At 48.3% G+C, this 14,096-nt stretch overlaps 1 protein-coding gene across 4 annotated transcripts in view; it reads right to left on the bottom strand.

Annotated features, from left to right (window-relative positions):
• Positions 1-2,634: 2,634 nt before the first annotated feature.
• The window catches only part of CABP7 (calcium binding protein 7), a 92,486-nt gene continuing 81,024 nt past the window's right edge, over positions 2,635-14,096 (bottom strand). For 2 of the 4 annotated variants that reach the window (XM_006271333.3, XM_019493621.2), the window contains exons 3-5: positions 9,732-9,844; positions 7,596-7,749; positions 2,635-4,297 (exon numbers count right to left, since the gene is read on the bottom strand). In XM_006271333.3, the coding sequence (XP_006271395.1) occupies positions 4,170-4,297; positions 7,596-7,749; positions 9,732-9,844 (395 nt within the window). In that variant the 3' untranslated portion in view covers positions 2,635-4,169. Of the gene's footprint in view, positions 4,298-5,735; positions 7,750-9,731; positions 9,845-14,096 lie in introns of those variants that run through there. The other 2 variants (XM_019493620.2, XM_019493619.2) reach the window with 1 other exon arrangement.

The raw sequence follows: 14,096 nt of genomic DNA, 5'->3' as shown, positions 1-14,096 counted from the left end.
ACGAAGAGTGCAGCTCAGTTTCCACAGTGCTTTTAAACCCTCTGTCTTTCTGTTGACATGTCTATTGTCATGGAGTGAATTGGGCTGAGCCCTACCGGCTTCTTTCACCTGCTTGCTCTGAATCATTAAATGGAACAATTTATGCTCTCCAAGGACCTACTTGGAACCAAAGTGGCAGCAGCACGTACTTCATACCCCAGCCCCTGCCCCTGATCCATGAAGTTTCCCAGCTCTTCTTTCACACTAGAAGGAAAAGATTTCCAATTTGCTTTCAGCTAGTTCAAAAACCAAAGTGCCTTCAGGTGGACTCTAGGAATTTTGCAGTCCCAGCCAAACTGTGACCTTTGGAATCACATTGTGCTTTTTATATTTAAGGCACTTCTGCTATTGCAAATGATTTCTTTTTTTATCGTGAAAATGAGCCCGTTTTCTATATAAGGGTGAAATCTGCAGCTGGAGAGAAAATTAACAAAGCTTAATGACTAGGATGCTGTACGCAGAGAATAGTAAGCGAAAGGGCTATATACTGCCATTGGTCCACAGCAGGCTTTCCTCTGGGGATGATCGGGGGCTATAAACTGAGAATAGCACCCAAGAGGTACTGTTATGAATAAGCATATTGCCTGAATGGGTCTCAATAATGGAATCTATCTACAGGCTCCATCACTGCAGTACAAGAGTATTCCATCTAATGTACGCCTCCTCTCAGCCCCCCACCCTCCATGGCAGGGAAGTGCTGTTATCTTCTTTGCGCAGATGGGGAGCAGAGGCACAATGCTGTGGAGAGGCCTAAGCTAGTTCTGATTGAGCCAGCTCAGGTGTTGGGACCAACACAGCCTGGAGAAGCAGTGGGAAGTGGGACTAACTGGAATGTGTCTAAATCCAAAACTACAATCTTGGAGACCCCTGCTCTGCTGCTGCCAAGCCCTGGAGGCAGATGATTGCCAGAGAGCTTTTCTGTGTGACCTGCAAGGTCCCCAAGCCTCTGAGTGATGCCCTAGCATTTGCCCAAAACTGCCCGTCTTGATGGAGCTGAGCACCTTGGTGTCAAGCTTACAGCTGGGCCATATGAGGATCCAGAACTGATGTGCTCTCTGCCTGAGTCCCCTGAGGGCTTGACTTAGTAAGCATTCTCAGAGCAGGCCTAGCATGTGCTGACAGCTTTGGGTTCCCTCCAAAATGCAGTTGCTGCCATTGCTTTCTCTTAAAATGTGGCTGGAGACTAAGGCTAGGGGTTAAATCACTCCCCCAGGAAGTGAATGACCTGGGGCCTGTTCCTACCTCTACTTGAAACGATTCCAACCCACATGCCCCAGGGGTAGGTCCTAACCACCAGGCCTTACCTGGGTGGGGGCAGCACCCACCTGTTGGAGTTTGGCTACTGTGTGGAAAAGGATTCAACATCCATTGGGCCTGAGGGAGAGAGAGCGCACGAGAGGGCCTGTTTTCTATTTTGGTAGTTAGGACACTTACCTGTCGAGTGGAGTTCTGGGATTTAGTTTCATCTCCCGGGACTGGTTTCAGTTGTATTACACAATTCTTTAATACACGTTCAGAATAATCCTGGGAGCAGATCTGCAGGACTTGTTATGGGGCTGTGTTATGTGCCCTTGTATTGGGGCACTCAAAGGTCTTTCTCTCTGTCCCTCATGCAGAGCAGGGCAGGGAAAGAAAATGCTGCAGAAGCTTCTAACAGATGCCTGCTGTTGGGATCCCCGGGCTCTGCAGCTATCCTTAGTGATCTGCACCCATACTTCGGGTCCTGAAAGTTACTTAGCTGATGCCTTTATTAGGTATCGTTTATTAGCTCTCATTTATTTATTAGTTTTGACATGCCTGGGCAGAACAAGCTGCTGGTTGTTCCTTGCTGATGTCATGTTCTGAAATGATGTCATCAAGAGTCTTGTTTTCAAGCCAGCTGTCTAATCAGACTGCACAAACCTTATGTAGATAAGAGACACTGTTCTACAGTCAACTTGGAAGAACAATCAGGAGTGCAGTTTGGTCAGAGTGATTTTGGATGCTATATTGCCAAAGGCAGTTCTGCGTTACAGAACATGTTGCTGCCATATGGGGATGGGATGAGGCTGTTCTGGGATATGATGGCATAGAAATCTCACTGGAGTTGCTTAATGAGCTTATCTTAAGAAACCACTCACTGCTTTCAAAGGCATGGTCACTCAGAGTACAGCCAGTCGCAGAGAACTGGGACTGACATCACCTCTCCCCACCCTGTATAACCAGCCTACCTCCCACTGCCAATGCACTCCTACCTCCATGCTCCTCACCCACAGCTGCATAATCCCTATGCCTACCAATCTTCCTCTACAATACTCAGGGCTTGGCCAATCAATGCAGACCTTCACTCCAGTCACTTTCCTTTGCAGCCATGCAGAAATGCCTCACTTGCCTGAGACACCCATCTCCCACCCCCTTGCCCCACTAGCTATCCTAATTCTCCAGCCCTTCCTCACTTTCTCTTCATCCATTCGCCTTTGTGACTACACACAGACCCTGATGCAGCCTATAGAAAGCCCTTTCGATGTCATGGGGTCCACTCCTGGACTCATCATCTAACAGGATACCTCCTTCCCCTCCCCTCAACCTGCCGTCCATCGCAGCCAGATCCAAAGGAGCCCAGAGCAGTTTATAAATTCCATTTTTATTTGGGTTGGGGGAAAAAAAATGAAAAACAAACCAAAATCCAAACCAGTCTGATGAACAGGTGGATGCTACATACAGGCTAGAGGGTGTGTGAACATGTACAGTGTTCAGATACAGATATGGGCAGGGAGCAGGTACAGGTGATGGGAGCCAGGGTGAGTGTGTGTGGGTATAGGGCAGTTCAGAAGTGCTCCCTCAGACAGGACATTCACTTACCAGACCAGAGAGGTGGCAGCCGTCTCTGGAACTGGGATGGAGCAGCGCTCAAAGGCAGCTTCTAGCCAGCAACCTTTGGGGATGGCTGATTAATATCAGTGGGGTCCAGCATTTCCTGCTGGTTAATAACCCACCTCTTATCAACTGTAGATCTCAAAGTGCTTTACAACAGAGGTCAGTATCATCACCCCCATTTTACAATGGGGAAACCGAGGCACAGAGAGGGGAAGGGACTTGCCCAAGGTCCTCCAGCAGGTCCATGGCAGAAGCAGGAAGAGAACCCAGGTGCCCTAAGTCCTGCTCTAGTGCTCTACTCAGTGGTCCACACTGCCTCTCTGGAATGTACAATGGATTGGCACTGCTTCTCGTGACAGTGATGATGACCATACCCAAGAGACAGTGAGGTCTTGAGTCAGAGGGGTGCTTCCAAGGCCAAAATCAGGTGAGTCACACCTGCTGTGAACTCCTCCAGGTTGCTTTGTTGCCCATCAAGCACCAGTCACACCTGGTTAAGAATAGCTAGGGAATGTCCCATGTGTGGGTTCTCTGATGGCAGCAGGGACTGAGCTGCAATACAGACTAGACTATAAACCAGCAGTGATTGCTCTCTCCTTCCATTGGCAGCATACCCTGGTTCGCACAGAGCAGGCTTAATGACAGGACAGGGGTAGATATGGTGAAGAGTGTGAATTTCTGGGAAGGAGCCTGCTAGGAGGAGGTTAGAAGCATGGAGGTGGTTCTGGGTGGTGATGCTTCAGCAAGTGGTGGAATCCAGCCCTTGTTACTGAGGTCCATGCAACACCCAAATCTCCAATAGAAAATCTTGACGAGTGTGTATTGCTTAAGGGACGATTTGGTTTATCATAAATATAGAGATATAGAATATATTATATATCTGATAGGATCCTAGTACCCAGTTATAAAAGCACACGCTATTGCATCACTCAGACAGGAAGGGGGTCCATGCACGTTGCATGCACTTTTAGTTTAAATGTTCCGCAAACAGCCATGCGAATCCAGGTGACCTCTCCAGCCCCAGGACAAGGCAGGTGATTTGCAGACAACGGGCCCTGTCTCCAGGAAGGGCATTCCCATCAGAGGCGGAGTCGGAGGAGGGAAACAAAGGATGTCAGTGAGGAGCCGGTGGGTGTCCCCAAGACGTGTGCCATGGAGGAATACAGTTTGCTTTCTCCCCCCGTGGTGTATAGATTATATATATTATATATATATATATATTTATATAGGTATCTCTGTATTTGTTCTTCTGGCTGACAGTCTCTCTGTCTGAGCTACTTCATCCCACTCCGCAGCACCTGGTTGGCGGCGATCAGCATGACGCTGATGATGAAAGCGATAGCAAAAGCACAGATGAGGCTCTTCCGGACACACGTCTGCCTGATCTGCTGGTTTGAACAGGCTGCAGAGAAAGCAGTCAGGGAGGTTGGGGGCAGAAGAGGGACAAGGGGTAAACAGGAAGGGAGGGATTGGACAGAGGACGCATGTTAGTTTAATGTCCCCTGCAGCCCTTCATTCTCAGGCTGTTGTGGAGGATCCATCCCCACCTGCACCCCAAGGGTGTCTTCAGACATCCCTGTGCCCTCCCTGCTTGTAGCTTGCAGCCCACCTGCTAGGAAGACCCTCATACATGAAGCACCATCCTGCTTGTCTGGCAAGTGCTGCTGAGGATTGCTCCCTGATGCGAGGCGGGTGCTGATGGGTATGCTAAGAAGCCCTGCCACAGCCCGCTGCCGTTTGGCATGCAGAGCAGCAGCTCTCCTGCATGGCACCAAGTGGTTCCTTCCTGTATTAACATTCAAAGCAGCCTGGAGCCAGAATAGAACTGTCACTTTCTTAATTAAAAAGAAAAAAAATGGGGTAATAGGACTCAGTTGATCTGGCTTGCTTGATTCATGAATGCTTGGGAGGCGGGTGGGGGAAGATGGCGTGTCACCATCTTCCTTGCCCACAAGGCTGGTGGTGCCAGAGTACTCAGTAAATTCACTGTGTTTTATACTGGGGGTTGGTAAAGTTTTCTGGCAGCGGGCTGGAATGACCCTGTTTTGGCTGAAGGTGGGCCAGCATTAGGACCTGGCCACCACTTCTCGCTGCCACTTCTCCCTGACACCCAGTCTTAGTGTGGCATAGGTAAAATCCCCTGTCATCAAACACTGCCAAAGCCCCTTCTCCAGGGTCTGGATTCAATGGCTCTAGCCCATGGACCATGGGTTGTCAACCCATTTTCTATGAATGAAAATTCCCATGGCTTCCACAGCGGACTAGTATAGAAAATGTGCCGCTTCTATTGGCAGAGGACTTGTGATGTATGCATGGAGTTCTGTGACCTCCACAGCCAACATGTTTAGGAATTGCAGCAATCTTCTGTGTCAACGGGAACGGCCAGTGTGGTGTGCCATTGCTACATGTGCACGGAATGGGATGAGCACAGCTGTTCTCTCCACGTTTGCACCAAATCCAGGCATATGTGGAATACAGAGGCCTTTACTGCATATGCATAAAATGTAGTAGCAACTGTGCTGCCTGTGGTGTGTGTGTATGTGGGAGTGACTAGAACAGCACTCCTTAATTTGAGAGTATAGAGCAGGAGATTTATGTACAGAAGGCAGTGACATTAAGGGGTTGTGTACAGAACGTGGCAGCTCAGTGGTCTGTGTGTTGCCCATGTGCCCAGAACATGAGGACTTGACTTGTTTTTGGGTTTGATGAGGAGTAGGATGGGGGCAAGGGAGCCTGGTATCAACTAGTCCTATTTGCAGACCTGATATCAGGCACAGAAGCCAATAAGAGCAGAAGAGTTTACAGTAGCCTATCAGAGTAGATATAGTCACATAATTTTGGTGTACTAAGTCTGAACTGAATATGCACATTCCTGTGTGTGTTGCTTAACAATGGCTATCAGTTAATTAGAATGAGCTAATTTGCTTAGAAAACAATTATTGGTAAATAGTTGTCAAGAAAATGTCCTCCAGCTCTACCAGCTCACAGTGCCTAAGGCATGCCAGAGACACGCACAAAGACTAGCATCATGTCTGGCTGCCTTCGACTCCCCAGGCTGAATGAACAAGTACCCATTTGCAACTGGGTCACTGAGGACAGCCTTTGGCACAAGAACAGAGTGGATCTCAAGCTCATGCTTCAGTGAGATTCCCCCATCCCTCAAAATAATAGTGCAGTCATGCAAATTGGAACGCAGCCAATCAGAGTATAGGAAATCACCCAGTAAGATAACTTATAGACCAGTTAATGTTCTTAGCATTTACACGGCAGCAGTATAACTTCAAGCCAAAATGCAGCCACCTCTGGAGTGGGATACAACTATGATGAGCCCTCTCATTTATTCTCCTCTCTAAACTGAACAGTCTTGGCTCCTTCAGTCTCTCCTCTTAGGTCATTCTCTCTGGGCCTGTAATCATTGCTGTCATTGTCAGCTTAGGGTCACTTTTATCCTATGAGACAGTTTGATGGACAGATGTGTATAAGATGGGAGACTGCCTTCTGCATAGGGTCCTAGTACCACCTGCACTCAGTGCCACTCCTGGTGGAAGGGCAACCAAGAATTTTTTCCCAGACTTAGGCATTCCTGGGGGTCATGATCAACTGATTCCTTTTAATGGATCACAAATGGCTTTCACCTACAATTTACTAATGTTTCTTTTCAGGTTAAGACCCAATAGGGCTGTGTTACATTGCTTGGGGCACAAGAAGGAGCCATAATCCCAAGTGCAATAGCTGCAGAGTACCATGTGAGCAGCAGGGAGGACAGAGGCCCTATTCAAGAACTTGTTCAAGATCAGTAAATTCCCATGGGTGACACCACACATCCTGGCATCACTTGGCCACCCAGACAGCATGCACAAAACTGACCCTGGGTCAGAACATGGGACAAAGCACATGGCACCAAGCCATACATCTCAGGACCACCCTCAGAACGCTTGGCCGCCCCAACCCGCACTTCAGTCAGTCCCTCAGCTAAGAGAGGGTAGCTGGTCAAGGAGGATGGTGCATCTCCCTGATGTTACCCAGCCCTGCATTAGCTTCTTCTGTATCAAAGCAAACCCAGATCCTGCTTCCGGTGGAGTCAGTCATGCCTCTTCCACAGGTAAGGTTTGTAAGGGGGCAACATGGCTGGTGTCACAGTGGGAGCAGAGACAGCACATTGTGACTGCCCACATGTGGAGCTGGGTGCCCCTGCACAGCAGCCTGTGAAGGGAGCTGGGGGAAAATTGGCTGACAATTTTTTCAGCAAAAAATGCAGATTTGACAACAGGAATGTTTTTGTGAATTGGGGTTGGTTTCACTGAGTTGTTGCACAGTATTATCAACACAATTTGCTCCAACATTTGCTAAACAAACAGTTCCAGCTTCTTATTCCAAACAGCTTTTGAAATTTCCTTCTGTTTTCTTAAAAAAAAAGTTCAGAACCACGTGAAATGGGGCACAGAGCCATTTCTTTAGCATTTCAGTTCAGGCTGACCTGAAAAAGAATTCTTTTACATTTTTTGGAACTTCCCAAAATCTGAAAAAAATGGCTGTTTGCATTGATCTAACTGTGATCTCCTGGGCACCCTGACTATCCTTCTGTCCTGTATCTATACAGCATCTTGCACCATAGGGTTCAGGTCCATGACTGTAGGGCAAATACCAATAAGGAGAAGCTCTGCCTGTGTCTGCAGCTGTTGGTGGAAGGGGGCACTTACTCTCTACATCAACGGGGCATTCCTCAGCATTGCCCATGTGGCTCTCCTCTTCAGTCATGATGATGTTCTCAATGTCCTTCATGGACAGATGCTCGCAGAAGGTGTCATACAAAAGCCTCTTCAGCTCGTCAACTGTCAGTTTCTGCATGTCGCACTGTGGTGGAGGGGGAAAGATCATGAAGAAGTTATGGATCTCTCATGTGGGATGCAACCCTTGCATTATTGTCATGGAAACTCTCATTGGCATCATGTGACTTCTATTTGCATGTTACAGGGCTGCCCTCACATGGGCTGCCCAACCCTTAAGCACCAGCCCCCATCTTACAAGGGGTGCAGATTGTCACTGCCACCATCCACTCACACTTCAGCACAGTGGTCCCCATCATGCCTGGGTCATAGTTATCAAAGAGTTGCTGCCTGTCACAAGTCATGTCAGAGCTGTCACATGGTCAACAACTGCGCCATGCTACAGGGAACAGGATGAGCTGAAGGAACAAAGCGACAGGGCACAGCACTGTATACAACCATGACAGAGGTGCTTCAGGCAGGGGACTGTGCTGTCTGCAAACCCAAGAAGACTGTTTTCCATCCCTTCCACCCCCACACCCTTAGTCACACTTAGTGACACCAGGCTCCCAGACACCTAGAGTGCTGGAGACAAATGCCCTGCCTGAGCCCCAATTTCCCTTCTGACCATCCCTGCTTTGGAGTGCAAAATGCACCAAGAGGAAAAAGGTGATCCAAAAATTAACCCCAAACTGGAAACTGCAAACCAGCTCCTGCCTGGAGATCTGTGCCGTGAGCAACAGCCTGTGGGGAGACCCATCTAGGGAGTCCCGAGGAGTTGCATAAAACAGAGGGGATGCCAGGCTGAATACTTGTCAGTGCCAGGGGAGTGCAAAAACCAGAAGAATCTGGCTCCCAGGGAACAGCACTGCTCAGAAAGAGGCCAGAATTTAACCAGCTGCACCTCAGTTTAGATCAGTGGTTTTAGGTCAAGGATGGATATGGTCAGCAGCTATCAGCTACTCCTGGTCCTCTAAAAACACATGTTAAGTTACATCTGCAAAGAGGCTCCTGTTGCGATGTAATGCAGGGTCCCAGAGACACTCGGTGGAGCCTTTGATAAAGGAGGCAAGGTCCAAGCCAGATTTCCCTCTCACTGATCACCTCCAGGACTGTCAAGTCATTGCTGTCCATGAGGCTTAGGTAGCTGCAGACACAGGTGTTGGGGCAAGGGCTTACAGTGGAGGAGCTGGTCACTGGTCATTGCTCCGTTAGGATACTCTGGTCAGGCTAGTGAAAACTGAAATGTCTCAGTGAAATGTAGCCTTTGATGTCTAGCAACTGCTCCCTAAGACTCAGAACAGACCAGGCCGTCATGTGAATCTGCTAACCGCACAACGGTCATGTTGCCTCAGCTGGGATGTGTTTAGCATGTTGGTGTTGAACTATCAATAGCTACATAGTGGGGATCTGTATGCACAGGAAGTGGGAGATTTGGGGTCCAGATGCATGAACCCTAGCAGAGATTTGGGTTCACTTTGCAGCAGCTGCCACTGGTGATGTTTCCTGTATTGCCCTACTAAGTGTAATAAGAGCACACATTCCAGTTTGCATCATGTCAGCAGTTCTTGTGCATCTCACTTGTCCTCACTCCTGTAGTAAGGGATAACATTTCTCTTATCCATCCTGCTCCAGTGCTCATGCTGCCTGCTGACCTGATCCCACCGATATCATCAGCAGCCACTTGGTGCTCTGGATAACAGTGATCTACATTGGAGCATACTGCAGCTGTGAGGGGCAATGGATTTTTGGTGGGTCTTTATAGATGAGGAGCATTGGTGAGGTTTGGGCTAAGCAAGGCCTCCTTCTTGTGAGTAACATCTTTCTCTTCATCTCCTCACTGCACTGGCTGCTCCTTCCCAGGCAGATCCCCAGGGATCCGAGGGAAAGACCAGCAGTGGTTTGTACCGCTGTGATTAAAGTAATTTCTAGAACTGCCATTTCTCTGTGTTCCCTGCCTCCAAGGAGGACTGTGTCTAGCTCAAGGCTTGGGATCTAAGGATGAGGTTGCAGTGGTGTCAGGGAGAAAGGAGAGCGTGGAGACAGTCCTGGGCAAGGGGTACCTCCTACCTTCCAGAAGACAGTGTCGAAGTCTGTGCCGTGGAACTTCTCGGGGATCCCCGAGGTGGAGAGCTTAGGACCCAGTAACGTCACAAACTCCTCAAAATCCACCTGCCCATCCCCTGAAAAAGAAAGAGACTAGAGTTATTGCTCCACAGCGTGGAGAGCAGCAGCCCCTGGTTGGGCCAGTGGAGCCAGGCTGGCTCCCTCCTTCCCTCCCTTTACATTGAGCATCAGCTGTTTACCTCATCCTCTCCCACCTCTTTCTCTTTCTGTCTTGTCTCTCTTCTTCCTTTCTTCCACCTCTCTTCTGAGTTCATTTCTCCCTTTTTCCTCCTATTTTCCCTTTCCTTCCTGTTTAACTCCCTCCTTCTTTCCATCTCTCTCTCACTTGCATGCATCGCTTCCCTCTTGTCTCTTTTTGCAGCTTTTCTCCCCCTTTTCTCTCCCTTCTGTCTGATTGCTGGATGGTATCTGAGTGCTTTCCCTGCCTTCTCTTTTGGAGTCACTTTTCCAGTCACAGTACACTTGCTTTGATTTTTGGTTCATTTCCCCACCTCTTCCCATGGGTGACTTGCCCTCTCCTGGGTGCATTAGCTTGGATCCATCCAGAACTGTGCAGGATCCTTTGAAGGAGTGATTAAGCCTTCCAGAAGCCCTCCAGGTAGCTTTTGGAGAATGAATGGAGGTGGAATGCACAGGAGGGACCTGCCTTCTCCCTCCATCAAAGTGCCAATCCACTGCCAATTTTTCCTCAAAGCCTCAGCCCTTGAAAAAACCGCCCAAACCCCAATATATCTCAGGTGCTGCACAAACACAGAACCAAGACATGGGCCCTGATCCAAGAAGCTTAGAGTTAGAAGTTAGAGCCTAACCACATAATCTATTTCTGTCATTAGGAAATTGTGCCTGTTCTTCCCCACCCCAATACTTTTCTTTAATTTTTTTCCTGAACACATTACTGAGACTTTCTGTATACCTCTAAAAAAATAGATGAAATGTTGGTAATGGTGTTTGGGGCCTATTTGCTTAATTAGCTTGAAAGAATCAGAATGCAAATCCATGCAAGAATTAGAAAAGGATCTGTTTGAAACCCTTCCAAGTGACAATATAATACTGGCAGTTCTGAGGGGGTCTAAGAGTATGTTAACTGATGATCCTGTCCCCACACAAGCCCTCCCCTTCTGGCCCAGGGGGTGCTGGGGCAACTGGAGTACTGCCTATCGAGTGCACAGCAGGGTGCCAACAATGAGCATTCTGAGTTCAAAATAAAGCCCTGGAGGTCTTCTATTAATGGATCTCTGGAAATAGAGGCTTCCACATAGGGCCCATATGGGAAAACTATATGCCAGGTTGGGGTATAAAGGTAGCTCTGTAGCATAGAAGCTGTTGCTAATCCCATACCTTAGGACTTTGCTGGTTGCCAGCTGGGGCCAGAAAGGTATTCCTCACTTCATAAATGCCATCCGCCTCTGGACGGGGAGATTTTACTTTCCTCTGTCATTGGCCACAGCTAAGAGTATGGGGTTTTGACTGGAGTGTGATGATAAGCCTGCAAGTGCCAGAAGCCCAGAGGTTCCTGGCTAAGGACTCTTATTCTTCCACTTGAGGTCAGGAAGGACTTTTTTCCCTAGGCCAGACTGGCAGAGACTGCAGGGGTTTTTGCCTTCCTCCGTAGTGGATCTTCTGACCTTATACCAACTTGAAGAAGAATGCACTGCATCTAGAAGCTTGTCTATCTCAACCATGCAGTTGGTCCAATAAAAGATATCACCCACCAAAATCCTTGCCTCTCACATATATATTAACCATCTACTTCCCCATCATAGCAGTGGCAGGGCATTGGCAATTCCCTTATCTCCCGTACCTGTAGCACACTATGGAGTGTTCTTGGTGTTGCAGACGTAGTTCCATGTAGTTGTGGGTGAGCAAACAAAGTGGTGATTTGGGGTTTGTTTGTTTGTTTGTTTGTTTGTTTGTTTTGGGGGGGGAGTTAAAAACAGCCTGTGAATGCAGAGGCCTGTACTCAGTAGTCTAGGAGGCCCCTTCCAGCCCCACATTTCTGTTACATTGAAGTGTCCTTGCCCCTGCTCTGTGTAGCCAGGAAGGGCAGGTGGCCTGCAAGTTGGAAGCGGGGACTGCATGTGCCACAAGGACAGGCCAGATTAAGCCATCAGTCCCAGCAGAGATGCATGGTCAGTCACTGACCTGAGTGCAGTCTCCATATCTGAGGACTCAAAGAGTAAATGAGAGGTACAGAGAGACAGAACAGGATGAAGGAGAGAGAAGGACAGAGAGAGCAGAGAAAAGGGAGGCAAAAAAGATCTGAGTGGGAGACACGTGAGCACAACTGAGGGTGAAAGTCCTGAACTGGGGAGAGACACTTATATCAGCAACCTCACCTGTGTCCCTGAACAGCTGTGACCCTCTGCCCATCTCTACTGCCTTCCAGGCAACCTTCTTAAAGTGCTTGGCATGCCCATGTGAATTAATCCTCACCGTCTGCCTCACAATACTGTAGCAAGGGGGACAGGACAGACATACATACCTGGATGCCATGAAAACTATAGAAAGCCTCTGTTGGCACTGCCTCCCCCTGCTCTGTTCCTTCCCACCCCTCCCAAGAAGAGTGGGAGAGCCTTATGATACCCTGCTTATGGGCTCAGCACATCAGGAAAGTTGATACCTTGGGAAATGAGAGACCTGCAAGATTGGGCTGCAGCCTCTGTCTGGCATTTGCAAATATCTACCCCCATGATCTGGTGCTTTTGCCAGAAGAGTCGGCAGCCTCTGGGTAATTATTAGGGGATGCCAGAGTTAATTATCTCCTTTATGCTGCTGATAACTTTGTTTCAGCTGTCAAGGGGGAAGCTGGGCCTCTCCAGAACTGCAGCCAGCAGCCCGATCCAGCAGTAAGTGGGACACTCACAGTCAATAAACCATAGATCTGAGGGCTCTGTGAACCACAGCCAGCAAAAGGTAATGAGAAATTCAGTCACACTTCACTAGTGAGGCCTGAACCTCACAGCAAGCGCTGAGCCAGAGATCAGCATCCCCGGGTAGGAACCAGGGAAGATGGAAAGTCCAATCAGTACCTCTAATGCTGCAGGAGAAATGTTGCTACAAGGGGAAACAGGACACCACTAAGGTTAACCAGATAAGGTGGGAAAGAAGTTGACAAGGTTTGGTTGAATCTCCACTGGAAATGGAGTGGTGTTTGGCTCCCAGTACCATGTGTCCTATCTTTACCCCAGCTCTTAGCCATTCTTCATCATAGGATCACAGGAAAGTAGGGCTGAAGGGGACCTCATTAGGTCATCTAGTCCTGCCCCAGGATCATCCCATTCCCTGACTAAAGCATCCCAGCCAAGATAACCTGCTCTTGAAAATGTCCAGAGATAAGATTCTACAACTTCTCTAGGCAGCCTGTTCCAATGCTTGACCACCTTCATAGTCAGAAAGTTCCTTCTAATCTCCAACCTAGATTTTCTCTGCTGCAGCTTGAGACCATTGCTCCTAGTCCTGTCCCCATATGGGTACAGGGAATAGTCTATCTCCATCCTTTCTATAATCACTCTTCAGGTATTTGAAGACTGTTATCAAATCCCCCTCAGTCTTCTCTTCTCCAGACTAAATGATTCTAGGTCTTTAAGCCTTTCCTCAAACATCTTGCTTCCCAGGCCCACAATCATTTTTGCTGCTCTGCACTGGACTCTTTCTAAACTTTTCATATCCTTCTTGAAGTGTGGAGCCCAAGACAGGACACTGTACTCTAGCTGAGGCCCTCACCAAGTGATGAATAGAGTGGAAGAATCACTGGTTGTGGCCACATGAGATGCTTTACTGCACAGTAGACTAATCTATTGCACAGTAAAGCATCACTATTTAACTGTGTGCTAGGCTACTGTGCAATTAAATAGGCTAATGCACAGTTATCTACTACCTGAAAATACAGGTAGTAGATTAACTGTGCACTAGCTACTGCACAGCAGTGCATGTGTAGATGCTGGAGGCTATTTACTACTTCTTTTCTGATGCCCAGTAACCTTACCACACACTAATAACACATGTAGACGTACTCACTGTTGGCTTTTTTGCAACAGGAGCACACTGTTGGCTTATATTCAACTTAAGGGCTCCTGTAACCCCCAGACCCTTCTCTGCTGTACTGCAGCCTAGCCAGTTATTCCCCAGTCTGTATCTGTGCATGCAGTCTTTCCATCGCAAGTGCATGACTCTATTTGTCGTGGCTTGGCTGCTGATGTGTGTGGAGCCCCTTGCTCCCAGAACAAACTTAGCTGGCTCCTATAAAGGGCTAGAATCAGGACATGCCAAACTCTAAGGGGTCACGTTCTGGTCCCATCTTGGCGGATC

Source organism: Alligator mississippiensis, chromosome 10 (genome assembly GCF_030867095.1).
Source record: "Alligator mississippiensis isolate rAllMis1 chromosome 10, rAllMis1, whole genome shotgun sequence".
NCBI classification, from domain to species: Eukaryota; Metazoa; Chordata; order Crocodylia; family Alligatoridae; genus Alligator; species Alligator mississippiensis.
Note: the sequence above shows the minus strand (reverse complement) of the source record. Positions and strands in the feature narration are given on the sequence as shown.